This window comes from Tachyglossus aculeatus, chromosome 20 (genome assembly GCF_015852505.1).
Source record: "Tachyglossus aculeatus isolate mTacAcu1 chromosome 20, mTacAcu1.pri, whole genome shotgun sequence".
In the NCBI taxonomy this organism is placed as follows: Eukaryota; Metazoa; Chordata; class Mammalia; order Monotremata; family Tachyglossidae; genus Tachyglossus; species Tachyglossus aculeatus.
In genome coordinates, this window is record NC_052085.1 from 26,730,253 (window position 1) to 26,750,491 (window position 20,239).

At 44.7% G+C, this 20,239-nt stretch overlaps 1 protein-coding gene across 2 annotated transcripts; it reads right to left on the minus strand.

The window, feature by feature from the left end:
* Window positions 1–746: 746 nt before the first annotated feature.
* C20H11orf54 (chromosome 20 C11orf54 homolog) lies at window positions 747–17,620 on the minus strand. Of its 2 annotated transcripts, none has more exons than XM_038762108.1 (9): window positions 17,604–17,620; window positions 14,177–14,326; window positions 12,588–12,686; window positions 10,673–10,746; window positions 10,207–10,308; window positions 8,460–8,636; window positions 7,262–7,411; window positions 5,158–5,274; window positions 747–1,649 (listed from the first exon to the last, which is right to left on the minus strand). In XM_038762108.1, exons 2-9 carry the CDS (start codon window positions 14,232–14,234, stop codon window positions 1,476–1,478), a joined length of 951 nt encoding a protein of 316 aa, XP_038618036.1. In that variant the 5' UTR covers window positions 14,235–14,326; window positions 17,604–17,620; the 3' UTR covers window positions 747–1,475. The 2 variants fall into 2 exon arrangements, with proteins under 2 accessions (XP_038618036.1, XP_038618035.1); XM_038762107.1 differs by lacking the exon at window positions 17,604–17,620 and adding an exon at window positions 15,379–15,395.
* Between the last annotated feature and the right edge of the window lie 2,619 nt (window positions 17,621–20,239).

Here is a 20,239-nt window from a genome sequence, read left to right on the forward strand (position 1 = left end):
GTTAAGCGCTTACTACGTGCAAAGCACTGCTCTAAGTGCTGGGGAGGATACAAGGTGATCAGGTTGTCCCATATGGGGCTCACAGCTCACAGTCTTAATCCCCATTTTACAGTTGAGGGAACTGAGGCCCAGGGAAGTGAAGTGACTTGCCCAAAGTCACACAGCTGACAAGCGGCAGAGTAGGGATTTGTACTTCCCAAGCGCTTAGTACAGTGCTCTGCACATAGTAAGCGCTCAATACGATTGATGATGATGATGATTTGAACCCGTGACCTCTGACTCCAAAGCCTGGGCTCTTAACACTGAGCCCTGCTGCTTCTCTTAAGACTGCGAGCCCCCCGTGGGACAACCTGCTCACCTTGTAACCTCCCCAGTGCTTAGAACAGTGCTTTGCACATAGTAATCGCTTAATAAATGCTATCATTATTATTATTATTGTCTACTCCAGTGCTTAGGACAGTGCCTGACACATAGTAAGCGCTTAACAAATACCATAATTATTATCATTATTATACAAGGTAATCAGGTTGGACACAGTCCCTGTCCCAAATGGGGCTCACAGTCTTAGTCCCCATTTTACAGATGAGGTAACTGAGGCCCAGAGAAGGGAGGTGACTTGGCCTTTACACAGCAGAGAAGCGGCATGGCTTGGTGGATAAAGAACCCACAATCACGCAAGCAGACACTTTGTTTTCTGGTGTTTTTCAACAGGCTGTTTGGAAGGGAGAAATGGTGGGGCTACGGTACCGTGAGAATAATCAACTTTTAATGATTTTTAAGAAAACACAGCATTGTTTCTGATCAAAGAAGAAAATCAGGAAAATATACTGTGCAATAGGGAATCAGGCTATTCCTCTAAAGAATGTTAATGATTTTTAAGAAAATACACCATTGTTTTTGATCGAACAAGAAAATCAGGAAAATATATTGTGCAAAAGGGAATCAGGCTATTCCTCTAAAGAATGTTAATGATTTTTAAGAAAATACACCATCGTTTTTGATCGAACAAGAAAATCAGGGAAATATATTGCGCAGTATAGGAAATCAGGCTATTCCTATAAATGGGTCCTCATATTCTTCACAATCATTGACGTTGAGAAACATCTGATTATGCAGTTAGCACCTCACAGGCAGTAGATATGTCACCACATACCTAATACAGAACTCTATTCCGACTGCTTACTATAACGGCATCAACAATTAGGAGCTAAAAGGTTTCCCTCCAACGACTTACAGAACTCTACGCATTCAATTCCGACTGCTTACTATAACGGCATCAACAATTAGGAGCTAAAAGGTTTCCCTCCTACGATTGAATGACACAGGATACGATCTGACAGGTCTTCGGCCAAAAAAGTTTCAATACACCCTTTCCCCTGATGATGCCAAAGGAATCAGGGTTCAGCTTCTGGGCGTTCTGTTTCAGGGGAGATTGGGTTTTTAATGAAGTCTGGCCCCTGACTACTCTCGCTGAATTAGTCTCGCCCGACCAAATGGGTCTCCTTCGGCCTGTCGATCCGATAGAGAAACTCTGCAGGGAGGAAGTAGCCGAGATACTGCGCCGTGTCTGGAGTGGTGTCGTAGTGGTAGTGCCCGCCTTCTCCGTGGTGACTGAAACAATGGGTGTGCTCCACTCGCAGATCAAATCCCTAGGAAGACAGGCAATCCACGGTTACCACCCAGGAGCCTAACTGCTCTAAAACTGCTCTTCTCAATCAATCAATCAATCGTATTTATTGAGCGCTTACTATGTGCAGAGCACTGTACTAAGCGCTTAAAACACTGTTCTAAGCGCTGGGGAGGTTACAAGTTGATTAGGTTGTCCCACGGGGGGCTCACAGTTTAAATCCCCATTTTTTACAGATGAGGGAACTGAGGCACAGAGAAGTGAAGTGACTTGCCCAAAGTCACACAGCTGACAAGTGGTGGAGCCGGGATTTGAACCCATGACCTCTGACTCCAAAGCCCGGGCTCTTTCCACTGAGCCACGCTGCCTAAATCTAATGCTGCCTAAACGCTGCACAATCTTCTCGATTGTGAAATGGAAAATAATGGAGGTTTCTTCATGACACACCAAGATTTTTCTATTGGGTTAGATTACAAAACTCAGTTACACATGCTGATCAACAAAGCTCTAATGGGACAGTGAACTAAGAAGATGATCTACTTCAGGCATTTTCCTTTCCCTCTCCCGGCTCATTGCTGCCACTGAGTTCACTCCAGAAATGCCATCGGCGTTCCCAGTCCTGGCACAGCAGGGGAGGAAAACTCCCAGAAACTTTAGAGCTGAGACAGTGAAGTACCCAATTCCAGGCACAAGAATCAAAGTCAGTCAATCAATCAATCAATCAATCGTATTTATTGAGCACTTACTGTGTGCAGAGCACTGTACTAAGCACTTGGGAAGTATAAATTGGCAACATATAGAGACAGTCCCTACCCAACAGTGGGCTACGGAGTGATAACTGTGTGCACAGCACTATTACTCAGCACTTGGGAGAGTATAACGGAGTTCGGAGACACGAATCCGTCCCTCGGTGAATTTGCGATCAGACTTTGATTCCTCTGAGGAGCGGGGAGGATGAGTCCCAGAGCATGTGTGCAACTGGGATGAGGGGGCCTCAATCAGGGACCTTGAAAATTAGAGAAGCAGCGTGGCTCAGTGGAAAGAGCACGGGCTTTGGAGTCAGAGGTCATGGGTTCGAATCCCGACTCCGCCACATGTCCTGCTGTGTGATCTTGGGCAAGTCACTTAACCTCTCTGGGCCTCAGTTACCTCATCTGTAAAATGGGGATTAAGACTGTGAGCCCCACGTGGGACAACCTGATCACCCTGTATCCTCCCCAGCGCTTAGAACAGTGCTCTGCACATAGTAAGCGCTTAATAAATGCCAATTATTATTATTATTATTAAAATCTTGGCGCCTGCAAGGGACTGGGAATGGGGGGAATGACCCAGAGGCCTGTGTGTGGCCGGAGGAAGAAAGGAAGTCTCTGTGTATGGGTCTGAGACAGTGAAGATCCTGAGCCCGGGGTTATTTACACCCTGGTTGGGGCTAGAGGAAGGGGAAGACAAACCCTGGGATGAATCATGCATGGGATTCAGGCCACTGAAGCCCCGCAAGCCTGGGGCCTGGTAGTAGGAATGGCATTTATTAAGCGCTTACTATGTGCAAAGCACTGTTCTAAGCGCTGGGGAGGGTACAAGGTGATAAGGCTGTCCCACGGGGGGCTCACAGTCTTCATCCCCATTTTACAGATGAGGAAACTGGGGCCCAGAGAAGTGAAGTGACTTGCCCAAAGTCACACAGCTGATAAGTGGCAGAGCCGGGATTTGAACCCGTGACCTCTGACTCCAAAGCCCGGGCTCTTTCCACTGAGCCACGCTGCTTCTCCGAAGAGCTGTACCCTCTCAGGACTCAAGGGTCCTGAAGTCCGAGCAGGGAAACACGATCGCGGCCGACGGGCAGTCAAGGCAGGAAAACCCCAGAAAATGTCAGTGGCTGGGAAATCCTTAGGGCACCATGACTGCGTTGGGAAGATCGAGGCCTGGCACACACAGACAGTACACAATGGGGATAACTAAAAGTTCTAACTCTGAGCTCAAAACAGTATGGACAGTGGCAGTGCACTCTTCTTCTATCAATCAATCAATCAATCAATCGTATTTATTGAGCGCTTACTGTGTGCAGAGCACTGTACTAAGCGCTTGGGAAGTACAAGTTGGCAACATATAGAGACGGTCCCTACCCAACAGCGGGCTCACAGTCTAGAAAGCCCCTTCTTTCCTCTCCCCCTCGTCCCCCTCTCCATCCCCCCGTCTTACCTCCTTCCCCTCCCCACAGCACCTGTATATATGTATATATGGTTGTACATATTTATTACTCTATTTATTTATTTATTTATTTTACTTGTACATTTCTATCCTACTTATTTTATTTTGTTGGTATGTTTGGTTCTGTTCTCTGTCTCCCCCTATTAGACTGTGAGCCCACTGTTGGGTAGGGACTGTCTCTATGTGATGCCAATTTGTACTTCCCAAGCGCTTAGTACAGTGCTCTGCACATAGTAAGCACTCAATAAATACGATTGATTGATTGATTGATAGAAAGGGGAGAGCACTGTACTAGACACTTGGGAGACTACCAGTCTCCACACTCCCAGAACTGTGCTTTGATACAGTGCTTAGTACAGTGCTCTGCACACAGTAAGCGCTCAATAAATACGATTGATGATGATGATGATGATCACCAGGCCGTACGCTGCTTCCCCAAACTTCACTTTGTGGGGCAAGTACTAACAGTACTTCCGCCTCTCTACACTGTAAACTCACTGTGGGCAGGGAACGTGTCTTCCAACTCTTCCAACCTCTTTGCCTCCAGCCTGCTTTCTCCTCTAACTCTTTCTCTGAGCCCCACAAGGACCTCCTCCCCAAGAGGAAGACATTTCCCCTCAGCTAATCAATCAATCAATCATTCAATCGTATTTATTGAGCGCTTACTGTGTGCAGTAAGTACTAAGCACTAAGTAACTAAGTAAGTACTAAGCACTTGGGAAGTACAAGTTGGCAACATATAGAGACGGTCCCTACCCAACAGTGGGCTCACAGTCTAGGAGGGGGAGACAGAGAACAAAACCAAACGTATTAACAAAATAAAATAAATAGAATAGATATGTACAAGTAAAATAAATAGAGTAATAAATATGTACATACATATATACAGGTGCTGTGGGGAAGGGAAGGAGGTAAGACGGGGGTGATGGAGAGGGGGACGAAGGGGAGAGCCTTTCATCACACTTTTCTGAAGGTCTTTAATAAAGCACCCCCTATTTTAATAATGATAGCATTTATTAAGCGCTTACTATGTGCAAAGCACTGTATTTTGAAGTGGCTATGTCTCCTGGGAATTAGATTCACTATCAAATCACTTACCTTGTCACTTAATAGTTGCCCAACAAGAGCCCAGGGGAATGTGACACCGCGACTTCAAGCTGAGAGGCCCAGAGCCCGTGCTAAGTCTTCTGGGCACTGAGCCCCTCATCTTCCTTCTCAATTACTTTAAAATGCTTCCTAACGTTATCACAAATCTACATCTCAGTTTAAAATAGGAGAATCCGCAACATCAATCGTTAGGTCTCAGAAACAGATAAACTTACTGGGTCACGGGAAACAAATACCGGCTGACAAATCAACGGAGCTTTCACTTCGAAAAACTTCAGCCAATTATTCACATCTTCATCGCTGTTCAGGGGACAGGAAGAAAATTCCGGAGGCTGCAATGAAAAGTCACAGAATAAACAAGCTAACGTTTAAAAAAAAATTCTCAAATTCACAGTTCTTTTCAGCTGAGCTTGTCTTTCCTATAGAAAAAAGAAAGCCATTTTGGGGCACAGTGGTTTTCGGTGTTAAAGGATCTGTAAATTTAAAAATAGTCTTAGATTGTGAGCCCCCAGAGGGACAGGGAACTTATCTAATTCCCAACTGCGCATTCTTTCCTAGGGCTGAGTACAGTGCTCTGCACACAGTAACAGCTTTATAAACACTATCACCACTAATATACCGTACTGCACGTTCCCAAGGCTTTCAGGCTAAACTAAAAACCAAAACGCTTGAGGGCATTTCCCTAGTCCCCCCGATGAACGGTTACACCCCAAGAGGTTCAGGAATTCCAAAAAAACCTTATTGGGCCTGTGGTCTTCTTACAGCCCCCTTCCCCTTGAGTCTCTCCCAACAAAACCATTTATTTTTGATCGAATCGACCAGTGCCAAGGGATGCTTGCCCTGTGTCTCAATGGAAAAATCTCTTAGGACACTGAGTTGCTTGTTTTTACTGTCCGGATGCCTTTAGACATACAAGTTCTGAAACCATAACTTATTCCAACTGAGCATTTGTACATTAAGGTACGGAGACAAGTGTTTCAAGCTACTAGGAATGGACATGAGGAAAAGTTCTAAAACCATAATTTACTCCAATTGAGCATTTGTACATTAAGGTACGGAGACGAGTGTTTCAAGCTACTAGGAATGGACATGAGGAAAAGTTCTAAAACCATAAGTTATTCCAATTGAGCATTTGTACATTAAGGTATGGAGATGAGTGTTTCAAGCTAATAGGATTGGACATGAGGAAAAGTTTTAAAACCGTAACTTATTCCAATTGAGCATCTGTACATTAAGGTACAGAGACGAGTGTTTCAAGCTAATAGGAATGGACATGAGGAAAAGTTCTAAAACCATAATTTACTCCAATTGAGCATTTGTACATTAAGGTATGGAGACGAGTGTTTCAAGCTAATAGGAATGGACATGAGGAAAAGTTCTAAAACCATAACTTATTCCAATTGAGCATTTGTACATTAAGGTACGGAGATGAGTGTTTCAAGCTAATAGGAATGGAAATGAGGAAAAGTTCTCAAACCATAACTTATTCCAATTGAGCATTTGTACATTAAGGTACGGAGACGAATGTTTCAAGCTAATAGGAATGGACATGAGGAAAACTGGTCTTTTCCTAACATGGCATTCATTCAGTCATTCAATCGTATTCATTGAGCACTTACTGTGTGCAGAGCACTGTACTAAGCGTTTGGGAAGTACAAGGTGGCAACATATAGACATATAGTACAATGTAGTACATATAGTCTTTTAGACTGTGAGCCCACTGTTGGGTAGGGACTGTCTCTATATGTTGCCAATTTGTACTTCCCAAGCGCTTAGTACAGTGCTCTGCACACAGTAAGCGCTCAATAAATACGATTGATGATATAGAGATGGTCCCTACCCAACAACGGCAATGGAAAAAGCTTCCCAGCTGTTCCCACAATAGCAGGGCTCAACAGAGAGAAAAGGTTCTGGAGAGTAGTCCTTTAAATCCAGATTGTGACTAAGGAAACTAAAGCGGAAGAGATTCCTCCAACAGGAGAAATTTCCAAAATAGGATCACAACAGCAAACACGAGAGCCCTTACCAATTTTCTCGGCCCTCATCATCAACGATGGTATTTACTGAGCACTTACTCTGTGCAGAGCACTGAACTAAACACTTGGGAGAGTAAAATGCAACAGAGTTGGCAGGCATCTTCCCCCACCACAAGGAGCCTATGTGTTTATTCGCTTATTTATTTTGACCATTTTAGTTCTAAGGATTTGTATGTGTGGGCAGGGAATATGGGACATTTTTATTTTATACTTAAGTGCTGAGTGCAGGGCACCACACGTGCCCTGTGGGCACTCAATAAATTCTACCACTTCTACCACTTACCATGACGTGAACCTTTGCCTTTCCCTTCTGAATAACAAAAGTGCCTCCCATCCCGACAGGTTTATCGCCGTAATGTTTCTCAAGAGTTTCTCTCATACAGGTCACAAAGTTACGCTTTCCAGTTCTTCCTCTGGCCTTCACTTCGATGACCTGCGGAAAGCAAACCCTCGCTGTAGAGTGACGGAAGAAAATGACCATTGTGCAGTTGAATTAATCAAGCGATTATATTCATTGAGTGCTATGTGCAGAGCACTGTACTAAGAGCTTGGGAGAGTATACTGCGGCAATATAACAGAGTGGGTGGACACGTTCCCTGCCCACAACGAGTTTACAAGTCTAGAGGACTGCAGTTTGAGGGGAGTTCGATACCATGCGACTGACTGCTCTCCAAAAAGGCCTATTCCTTTGCCGTTGGAAGGACGGAGCCTCGCTTCCACCTCCATCTGCATCTGTATCCTACGAGAAGCAGCATGGCTCAGTGGAAAAAGCCCGGGCTTTGGAGTCAGAGGTCATGGGTTCAAATCCCGGCTCCGTCAACTGGCAGCTGTGTGACTTTGGGGCAAGTCACTTCACCTCTCTGGGCCTCAGTTCCCTCATCTGTCAAATGGGGATGAAGACTGTGAGCCCCAATCAGGACAACCTGATCACCTTGTAACCTCCCCAGCGCTTAGAACAGTGCTTTGCACATAGCAAGTGCTTAATAAATGCCATTAAAAAAAAAAAAAGGACATGCTACAGGGTCCGAGAGGTAAAAACATGGGAGTTTTAAGAACGTTGTTTGGAGACCAAACTGAGATTCTCTGGGACACAGAAAATTGGAGTAGGAAAATGAACCCTTCCTTTTCTGCAGCGTTAATTGGCAATTGCTTGTGTAAATATTTAGTCAAATGATAAACCACGTCAAAAAAGTCTGTAAAACATCCACCATATACATCAGACCAAAGGCACTTGAAACATCAATTTCTGAAAAGAATTGCCACGTGAAACATCTAAGTATTTTTAAAAGATATACCCGTTGCCTGCCCTCTGTACTGAAGTCCCAAAGCATCAATATCAATACACATAATTTCTAATGTATAATTTTAAGATGCGTACACAAGTGCTGTCGGGCTGAGGGTGGGTCAAATATCAAATGCTCAAATCCGAGCACACAGATGACACAGAAGGGAGAGAGAGCTGGGAAAAGGAAAGTACTTACCTTTCCAGGCTGACCTTGACTGGCATACAAATTCGCCAGCAACCCAAAGTCACAATCCTCATATTTCGCACTGTACTTCTCCAGGAGACACTCCCCGTCTGCTGGGTTAATCTGAGCAATGTAGCTCCCATTCACCGCCCGCATCTGTTCGCTCTCAGCTTGGACAATAGGAATAAACTGGGAAACAGTGTACACAACATCATTACTCACTTCTAAGACTTCATACACACACATGGAGAATGCTTTAAGGAGCATGTTTGTCAAATTTACCAAACAGATTTAAGTACTGTAACATACTACTATTTTGGGGCACAAAAGGACAATTTCCCCCAAAAGCTTCCTAATTTTGAATACTGACCTCAGTTTTTTAAAGTCCTTCAAATCCAATGTCATAGCTTACCCACCAGTCAGGCAGTGGTTGGGGAAAAACAAGGAAATCTGGAGGATCACCCCATGCCCATAATCCTAAAATCATGCCTCACTGGAAATTTTAGGATTTACCGAAGTAAAATAGGAACATTTCTACTGGCACTTCCAGGGCTGAGGAAATGACAATCTTTAAAAGCGCCAGATTAAAAAAAATTAGCACTGACTTAAAAGCATTTCAGTATTAACCTAAATTCTGCAATGTGTTTTAACATAGGATTTTTTTTTTAAAAAAAAAGATCCATCCACAAATGGGCTTTCCAAGGAAACTTGTTGCACTAGTATCTACAGGTTTTATCGGTCAACTAATCCTCCAAAAGGCGAAAACAGACTAGTAGCTGTAAATCAAGCAAGGAAAAATAATTCCAAGGGAGAAAGGGGCCAGCCAGGGCAGGCCAGATCAGCTCTTATGGTATCTCCGTGGCCCAGTCTAGTGTCGAGCGTCTGACACTCCTGACATGTGGAGTTCTTCACACTAGCAGCCACCCCATCCTGGATAACACGGAAGCACCCCATCCTGGATAACACGGAAGCATTTTAATACTTTGGCACAGGCCTGTTTGGGGGCTGCTCCGGACGACGGGGTGAAGCTTGAGGGAAGGGCCTACAGGAGTGATATATATACCTGTATATATCTATATATGTTTGTACATATTTTTTTTTACTCTATTTATTTATTTATTTATTTGTACATATCTATTCTATTTATTCTATTTTGTTAGTATGTTTGGTTTTGTTCTCTGTCTCCCCCTTTTAGACTGTGAGCCCACTGTTGGGTAGGGACTGTCTCTATATGTTGCCAATTTGTACTTCCCAAGCGCTTAGTACAGTGCTCTGCACATAGTAAGCGCTCAATAAATACGATTGATGATGACGATGAGTGATATTACGAGCTCCCTCCCCACTCCGGCATGCCCCTATGCTTCAATTATCTCCTCTCCTCCCTGGTGCCCTTTTCGCCTTCCCTTGCCCAGCCAAGCATCAGCATCATTCAAGAGAGCCGGGAAGGGGAGATAATGTTGCCAATTTGTACTTCCCAAGCGCTTAGTACAGTGCTCTGCACATAGTAAGTGCTCAATAAATATGATTGATGGTGATGATGATGAAGGAGATCCGGGTCCTGGGCTCCCACCACTTAAAGTCCAAGCCCCCTCATTTTCCACAGCAGTTGGGTAGTTCCACACTGAAGCAAGTCACCCTCAACCCGCCCCAGAGTCCCGGGCCTGGATGCCATGGACGGCATACAACGGGCCCACGGACGGTCGATCCACGGACCATCGTCCATAACTCCATGACGACGGTCAGGCTGCTGGGTGCTGACCTCGGCATTTACTCCAAGCGTCCTAAACGGGGCGGCTCCGGCTCCAAGAATGAAAGCTCCGGGCAGCTCCATCTCCTTGGCCACGACATTCAGGTTGTAAATCTACGTGAAAGACAAGTGTCCATTAGTTTTCTATTTCCACCTGTTCCATGGTCCACTTTCCATTCCCCCTTTCACTAATCAATCAGAAGTGTTCACTGAGTGCCTTTCTCTGGGCAGAGAGCTGAACTAGGGCACTGAGTAAGTAGACACGATCCCCTTTCTCGAGGAGCTTAGCTATCCTAGGCACGTTGGTCTCCTTTCAATAATAAAAGTGGAACCACATCTGCTTCACTATGTTAACACCTGCATCCAGGGAGCGTGTTCATTCCATTATCAGCATCATCTCTGATCACTAAGGACAGTCCCCTCTCTTTAAAGCGAGCACAAAAATCTCCGATTAGAAGAGCAAAACCCAAAACACTACCTTTTCTCGGTTCACAAGAGGTATGAGATAAGGCACACCCCCAACATCTGCGATTCTGGGCTTCCCGCAGATTCCTGCAAAGACATCGCCCATTTTAGAAGTTAGAATATTTAAACCAGGTCTCTTGGGCAAACATTAATAATAATAATAATGGTATTTGTCAAGCACTTACTATGTGCACTGTTCTAAGCACTGGGGTAGGTACAAAGGCAATCAGGTTGTCCCAAATGGGGCTCTCAGTGTTAATCCCTATTTTACAGATGAGGTAACTGAGGCACAGAGAAGTGAAGTGACTTGCCCAAAATTACAAAGCTGACAAGGGGTGGGGGGTGGGGGGGGTCCGGGATTAGAACCCATGACCTCTGACTCCCAAGCTCGGGCTCTTTCCACTAAGCCAAGCTGCTTCTCGTCAAATGATCAGGAGTGATTTTACAAGCGGTGGGTTTGATAAAAAGGGATGAAGGCAAGGAAAGGAAGTTAGCCTTGGACAGAAGCCCTCACCCCATCCCCAGACACGGCCAACTAGGCCAGAAAACAAGCACTCAAGCACTGCTTCATACGATCAGAGAAGCCACAGCTTGAATATGGGTGAATGGGATGGAGAAGGGGCAGGGGGGTGGGGAGGCCTTAGGTTTGAAGCACGGTGCAAGTCTGAAAACATGGAACAAACCTAATGGTAAACTGAAACATCTTTCAGTGTGCTAACACGGTGCTTAACAGCGCTAACGTGACCTGACAAACTGACTCGTGAGTCAGCTAGTGATAAGAAGATATAAGAAAGGGACGCTTTTTTGCAATTAGACACGGGAAGTGAAAGAATTGATAGGTTGGGGCTGTGTATATACATAGGGAGGTTTGGGCTACTGAACTGTGTGATTCCTAATTGTGCCTCCAAGGATGCCTGAATGACAGACGCCAACTGCAGTGGCTGAACCGTCTATTCTGTCTCCTGCTTGTTAGCTAGCCTGGACTCAGAAATACTCTACAGTGGCCCAAGAGAGGCGGCAGAATGGAAAGGCCAGGCTGCCAAGTGTTTCTGTTGAGAATCCTGTTGAACTCAGTACATAGGGAAAGTGAGAAAGACAGTCATCAAGACTGGTAAAACCTGTTCAAAAAGGTCCAGGCAGACACCTAGTAAGAAAGTCTTGTTATGTTTACTCTGTAGGATGCTAACAGGAATCGCGGCTTGGTGCCTGTGATGTGCAGACATACTAGTCCATTAAAGCAGCCTTGGTTTGGCAAAGGAAAAGACGCAGCGTGGGAATTTGATGGCTTTTACCTAAAAATACTGTTTCAGGTACAGTGACAACCCTTTAAACCAGGCTTAAGGAACAGTCCAGGTGATATCAAGGCACCCAGACTCTAGGTTTGGCAAGGAAGGCAACACAAGTCAGAGAATTTAACATAATTTAGTTTTACATTTGCACTTTTCCATTAAATGGGAACGATCACTTAAACAGATATACTCTGGTGGCAGAATGAAAATACGGTATAATATGAAATGACAGTAAGATTAAGAATCAAATACACAGAGCAAAGGCCGTGTGATCACTAACAGAAGTACTTCAGAAGTAATCTACAATTGGAACGGTGAGCAGGCAGAGGACAAACGCGTTATTAGGTTTCTCCTCGATCTGGTTCTAAGCCTTCTAAAGCACTGCACGAACCCAATCCATGGAAAAACGAGTTGGGCTCAGGGCAGGCCAGGATGGCGGGAGCCTGTTCCCATCTGCCCTCTCCCGGGACTGGACTATGGACCCCTAACAAGCCAGTGGATAATTCTGGATTATGCCCCAGATGTTTGGTTTACGTAAGTAACCATACGTAAGTGCTCTGCACATAGTAAGCACTCCATAAATACCACTGATTGATTTCACCTGAGGAGACCCAAACAAAGAATAAACTGCCGCACTACCTTTAGCAGGAAAGGTGAAGGGTTCCTTAGTTAGATCAGGACAGTCAACCACTGAGACCTGGACTTCGGCAAAATTTTCTTGTAATCCATTCTGCAGTACTAATTTTAAAAATGGGAGGAAAAGCATTTCATGATTAAGCAGCAGAACATCGGCAATCTTATAAAACCCTATATTAACAAGGTACGACACCTCAAACTGAACAGAAAAAATGTCGATGCAACGGATAAGCTGCAAAGATGATTTAAAAGAATAGTCTCTCCTAGCTGGAAATGTATTTGTCCCCCTTTGTTTTTCCTGTAAGCACTTACTATGCGCCAGGCACTGTTCTAAGTGTCACTGCCATCGGGTTGGACACAGTCCATGTCCCACAGGGGCCTCACGGTCTTAATCCCCATGTACTTGAGGCACAGAGAAGTGAAGTGACTCGCCCATGGTCACCCAGCAGATAAGTGGCGGAGCTGGGATTAGAACCCAGGTCCTTCTGACTTCTAGTCTCATGCTCTACCCATTAGGCCACACGGTCATACTCTACAGTAAAGCAGGAGAAAAACAAGTGGAATTAGAAATCAGAGACATTACTAATCACCAGGCTAAATCCTGATTCCCAGTGAAGTTGGGAATCACAAGCATGTGGCACCCCTTTGACATGCTTAATGGAGAAGGGCCCTTTTGGGAAAGATACTTCTTTAGGCTAGATCCCTAAAATGAAGAATATCAGAGGGTTTTACAGATCAGTTGGGGGTGTTTAAGAGGTCGAACTGCAAACCAGTCAGGGTTTTTAACACTCTGTTCTACTTTGGTGAGAAGATACTGTATTCTACAGAACTTGATCCGTGAATGCTGACCAAATTATTGAAGGAGGATATTTTTTATTTCTAAAAATTCTGGTAGTGCTAGATCAGAGGCCACGGACACACTTATATTACTGCTAATTTTACTTTCACGTAGGCCACACTGGCAGGGATTACATTTAAAATAATTATAAATGGTTATAATACATATTTGTGGAAGGTAAAAAGATGACAATTTCTCTACCTGTCCTTAAAACAAATTCTAGATTTACTATCCCATGCTAAGATTGAGATTTTGTAGAATGAAAGATGATGCACAGTTCTATTATTAATCAGCTAATTAACCACTGCCTAATAGTTCATATTAATGAAGATTATCTAGTTATAAAAATTTCAGTCTGACAGTCAACCAATAGGCTAGTCTGAGTAAAATTTATGAGATTCCCAGTTCCACCAATTCTTCCCAAAACAATCCTACCCTATTAGCACACTCCCAAAGAACCAAGTACAAGCAGGAATGGCTATCTGACCCTCCAATTTTAATTTTGCACCAAGGTAAGTAACATTTGTAAGTCCCATAACTGAAAAGAAAAGTTTTCCTGATAGCTGATTCCACTTATTAGCGGTGGAATGTAGGTAGCTTATTTTGAAGACAGGAGAAATGATTCTTTCTACGTATTCCAGACCACCGTAAAGGTGACAATAATTACTTTATCTAAGTTTTTAAACTCTCAAAAACAAAGTGTTCCTGGGCTGCTTTGTAACACTCTGAGGCCGCGGCAGATGACTCTACTTACCTCCCACAAGTTCCTCGAGACTTGGGACGTGAAAAGCAAATTTTTCAACATTAGCCATTTTCTTTTTTTGGCACAGGAGACCAAACGGAGGGAACAGTGCAGAGAGTTTCCAGAGATCACAGTGCACACCAGGGATGACGACCTGCTGGTCTGTCAATGAACATTTGAGTTTACTGATTAAAAGGGGGCAAAAGGGCTTACAGAATTCTGCTGCTCTCGGGCATGTGACCACAGCTTTTCTGTCACTTCTAAACAGACGAACCATCAACCTGTCCTCTGAGTACTGATGCGTTTTTCAACTGCATTCAGGGAAAAAACCAATTTCTTTCATTCATTTCCTTGAACGGAATGCAACTCTTTCTAATAGCTCTTTCCTGAAATTCACTTAGGTCTTGTCATGAAAGCAAGAAGAGGATTGTTTGAAGAGGATAGTTAACTAACACTATGGACAGAAATGACTGTTTCTGGAGCATAGCCCGACATTTCTCTAAGGTACTATTATTTTAATGCTGAAAGATGAATTCAAAGTTAAAGTTAAAACACAAAATTGAAGTCAGTTGCTTACCTTTACAAAAACAAACCAGACTGCTGAATCTAAGGTCTAGGGGAAATGGAGTACTCTACTAATTATTAACTTCTTGATATTCTACTTTTGTTTTCAATCTCTAGGTGGTTAATATAAAGACCCTTCTGGGAGCCTTTAATCTGTGGTAAATTAAATTCTAATTATTAACTCCTTTTAATTCTACTTTTGTTTTCAATCTCTAGATAGTAAGTATAAAGAAGGCCCTTCTGGAAACCTTTAATCTGTACTAAGTTAAAGCCAATTCTAAGAGATAAAGAATTCAATTCCCCCTTGAAAAACCAAGAACAGCATGAAGTAGCAACAGGAGAAAAGAGGAATTCTTGACTTCATTTAAGCTTGTCTTGAAATCTTAATATGCAATTGGCAAGCAACAATCAGGAATGGGGGTTTGAGAGGCAGTGAGGTCTAGTGGATAAGAGCACGGGCCTGCGAATCAGAAGGTCCTGGGTTCGAATTCCGACTCCACCAGATTGTCTGCCGCGCGACCTCGGACAAGGTGGATATATTTCATTAGCTTGGTGATCCGGGGAAATAAAGTGTCTAGTATCTGATACTTTCCCCACTGGAATCACACTGGATCTGGACTATGGAACAGAAAGGATAGTGTCTGACTCACCCGTACTTTCTGTCTCCAGCGTGGCTCAGTGGAAAGAGCCCGGGCTCTGGAGTCCGAGGTCAGGGGTTCAAATCCCGGCTCTGCCCATTGCCAGCTGTGTGACTTTGGGCAAGTCACTTCACTTCTCTGGGCCTCAGTTCCCTCGTCTGTAAAATGGGGATGAAGACTGGGAGCCCCCTGTGGGACAACCTGATCACCTTGTAACCTCCCCTGTGCTTAGAACAGTGCTTTGCACACAGTAAGCGCTTAATAAATGCTATCACTATTATTATTATCTGGGAGAACAAAAAATGCATGGGGAAACAACGTGATAATTGCCCTTTTTGAAGATTAACATTCTGGTCATCAACAGTATTCATCAAACACCTACTTTGTGCTGAGCACAGTACTAGGCATTGGGGAAATACAGATTTTTAAGGCATGATCCCTAACTTTTCCTTACTAACCATTAATATTTCCTCCTTCAGCTTCCGGATATTTTCTGCAGTAAATTTTAGATCCTTAGGACCCAATCAATCAATCAATCGTATTTATTGAGCACTTACTGCGTGCAGAGCACTGTACTAAGTGCTTGGGAAGTACAAGTTGGCAACTCAGTCATGGCTGTTCATTCAATTCAATAGAGAAGCAGCGTGGCTCAGTGGAAAGAGCCCGGGCTTTGGAGTCAGAAGTCATGGGTTCAAATCCTGGCTCCACCACATGTCTGTTGTGTGACCTTGGGCAAGTCATTTAACTTCTCTGAGCCTCGGTTCCCTCTCTATTTATTACTATTTATTCATTTATTTATTTTACTTGTACACATCTATTCTATTTATTTTATTTTGTTAGTATGTTTGGTTTTGTTCTCTGTCTCCCCCTTCTAGACTGTGAGCCCGCTGTTGGGTAGGGACTGTCTCTATACGTTGCCAGCTTGTACTTCCCAAGCGCTTAGTACAGTGCTCTGCACACAGTAAGCGCTCAATAAATACGATTGATTGATCTGTAAAATGGGGATTAAGACTGTGAGCCCCCCGTGGGACAACTTAATCACCTTGTATCCCCCCCGCGCTTAGAACAGTGCTTTACACACAGTAAGCGCTTAACAAATGCCATCATTATTATTATTCAATCGTATTTATTGAGTGCTTACTGTGGGGATTAAGACTGTGAGCCCCACGTGGGACAACTTAATCACCTTGTATCCCCCCCCAGCGCTTAGAACAGTGTTTTGCACATCATCATCATCGATCGTATTTATTGAGCGCTTACTGTGTGCAGAGCATTGTACTGAGCGCTTGGGAAGTACAAGTTGGCGACATATAGAGACAGTCCCTACCCAACAGTGGGTGCTTAACAAATGCCATCATCATTATTACTCAATCGTATTTATTGAGCGCTTACTGTGTGCGGAGCACTGTAGTAAGCGCTTGGGAAGTCCAAGTTGGCTACCTATAGGGACGGTCCCTACCCAACAGCGGGCTCACAGTCTAGAAGGGGAGTGAGTTCCACTTACTGAGGCGCAGGAGGGATCAATGGCGCTCACTGGGTGTTGTCCACTAGCGGACTTGACATGACTGACTCCATTTTGTGTAGGCTGACGGTAACCCTCTATTTGTGCAGGCTGAGAGAACAAGTCTGCAACAGATGCCTTCAAGGCACACCCATCCGAAGATAACGAGAATTTACATCCCTATTAACGAGAATTTACCTCCTTATTAACGAGAATTTACAGACCTATCTTTGCAAGGCCATAGGGCAAATCACAACATCTTGCACAAGGCCGCAGGAAGGGAGAACAAAGAGAATTTGTAACCCCCTGCCGGTCCCAATGGAATTCCTGAAATTTCCAAATGCCCCGACTCCCAGGTTGCTGTAACTCAATAAAAGGCACAGTGATATTGGGATCGGAGCTGCTTGTCACTCGTCCCTCTCCCGGGAGGTGAAGGGGCGGGGAGCCATCTTCCTTCTTTGCTGCTCTATCTGAACTCATGCCTCCGAGTCATTTTTCCTCTCTGCCTCACCACCCCGGGTACAAGAACCCTGCTGCCGATTTACAGCGAGTTAACCTACTTTTTATTCTACTTGTCGATAACACTGGGCCACTGTCCATCCCGCCCCTCAGCCCGCCCCGCCTCCATAGCCCCCCCCCCCAATATGGCTGCCTGTCACGGCCCACACCGCCCGTCGTCGTCGTCTTCGTCCTCCTCCACCCCCCCGGCTCGGCCGTTCTCGCGAGATGACATCACCTCTCTTAGCGCGCCCCGCCGGCCCGCTCTCGCAGGGTGACGGTACCCTTCTGAACGCGGTCTCGCGAGAAGACGTCACCTCCCTCAGCGCGGCCCTCTATCGGAGGGCGACATCGCCCCTCTGAGCGCGGTCTCGCGAGATAATAATGATAATGACAGTAGCATTTATTAAGCGCTTACTTTGTGCAAAGCACTGTTCTAAGCGCTGGGGAGGTTACAAGGTGATCAGGTTGTCCCAGTTTGTACATATTTATTACTCATTTATTGTACTTGTACATATCTATTCTATTCATTTTATTTTGTTAGTATGTTTGGTTTTGTTCTCTCTTCCTCCCTTCAAGGCCCTACTGAGAGCTCACCTCCTCCAGGAGGCCTTCTCAGACTGAGCCCCTTCCTTCCTCTCTTCCTCATCCCCCTCTCCATCCTCCCCATCTTATCTCCTTCCCTTCCCCACAGCACCTGTATATATGTTTGTACATATTTATTACTCTATTTATTTATCTTACGTGTACATGTCTATTCTATTTATTTTATTAGTATGTTTGGTTTTGTTCTCTGTCTCCCCCTTTTAGACTGTGAGCCCACTGTTGGGTAGGGACTGTCTCTAGATGTTGCCAACTTGGACTTCCCAAGCGCTTAGTACAGTGCTCTGCACACAGTAAGCGCTCAATAAATACGATTGATTGATTGATTCTCTGTCTCCCCCTTCTAGACTATGAGCCCACTGTTGGGTAGGGACTGTCTCTCTATGTTGCCAACTTGTACTTCCCAAGTGCTTAGTACAGTGCTGTGCACACAGTAAGCGCTCAATAAATACGATTGATTGATTGATTAATTAATCCCCATTTTACAGGTGAGGTAACTGAGGCACAGAGAAGTGAAGTGACTTGCCCGAAGTCACACAGCTGACAATTGGTGGAGCCGGGATTTGAACCCATGACCTCTGATTCCAAAGCCTGTGGTCCTCCCACTGAACCACGCTGCTTTAATAATAATAATAATGGTGGTATTTGTTAAGCGCTTACTATGTGCAAAGCACTGTTCTAAGCGCTGGGGGGGATACAAGGTGATCAGGTTGTCCCACTTGGGGCTCACCGTCTTAATCCCCATTTTCCAGATGAGGTAACTGAGGCCCAGAGAGGTGGCTGGCGCAAGGTCACACAGCTGACAAGTGGCGGAGCCGGGATTCGAACCCATGACCTCTGACTCCCAAGCCCTCGCTCTTTCCACTGAGCAACGCTCCCGCCGGGTGACATCAGCCCTCTTGGCGCCGCTCTCGCAGGGTGACATCGCCCCTCTGAGCGCGGTCTCGTGAGATGACATTCATTCCCTCAATCCTATTCATGGAGCGCTCACTGTGTGCACAGCACTGTACTAAGCGCTCAGAAAGTGCAAGTTGGCAACATCTAGAGACGGGCCCTACCGCAGGGTATCACCCCTCTTGGCGCAGCCTCGCGAGGTGACACAGACTGGAGAAAATTGTGGGTCACTGCTCTAGGAACACAGCACTCCTACTTCCAAGACTCATAGAGGGGGAAAGGACTAATACCATAAATCACAAAAGTGGGAGGATGTTTTGGGAGGTCTGGGAGAACCGACGGTGAATTCTTGGGAGAGGAGGAGACCAGAGATAATTTGGGAGAATAAAATGCTATCTTTGATAAAAACCAAGGGCCCTTGCCGGTAATATATTGGATATATCATCATCAATCGTATTTATTGAGCGCTTACTGTGTGCAGAGCACTGTACTAAGCTCTTGGGAAGTACAAGTTGGCAACATTTAGAGACAGTCCCTATCCAACAGTGGGCTCACAGTCTAAAAGGGGGAGACAGGGAACAAAACCAAACATACTAACAAAATAGAATGTTTGTATTGTATATGTTTGTACATATTTTTTACTCTGTTATTTATTTATTTTACCTGTACATATCTATTCTATTTATTTTATTTTGTTAGTATGTTTTGTTTTGTTCTCTGTCTCCCCTTTCTAATATATTGTATATATGTTTGTACTGTATATGTTTGTACATATTTTTTACTCTATTCATTTAACTTGTACATATCTATTCTATTTATTTTATTTTGTTAATATGTTCGGTTTTGTTCTCTGTCTCCCCCTTCTAGACTGTGAGCCCACTGTTGGGTAGGGACGATCTCTACATGTAGCCAACTTGTACTTCCCAAGCGCCTAGTACAGTGCCCTGCACACAGTTGAGCGCTCAATAAATACGATTGATTGATTGATTCTCTGCTATCTCTATATGTCGCCAACTTGTACTTCCCAAGCGCTTAGTCCAGTGCCCTGCACACAGTAAGCGCTCAAGAAATACGATTGATTGGTTGAGAACCAGCGTGGCTCAGTGGAAAGAGCCCGGGCTTTGGAGTCAGAGGTCATGGGTTCAAATTCCAGCTCCGCCAATTGTCAGCTGTGTGACTTCGGGCGAGTCACTTCACTTCTCTGGGCCTCAGTTCCCTCATCTGTCAAATGGGGATGAAGACTGTGAGCCCCATGTGGGACAACCTGATTGTCTTGTAACCTCCCCAGCGCTTAGAACAGTGCTTGGCACATAGTGAACACTTAATAAACGCCGTCATTATTATTATTATTGAGTCTCTTAGCGCGGCCCGCTCCCG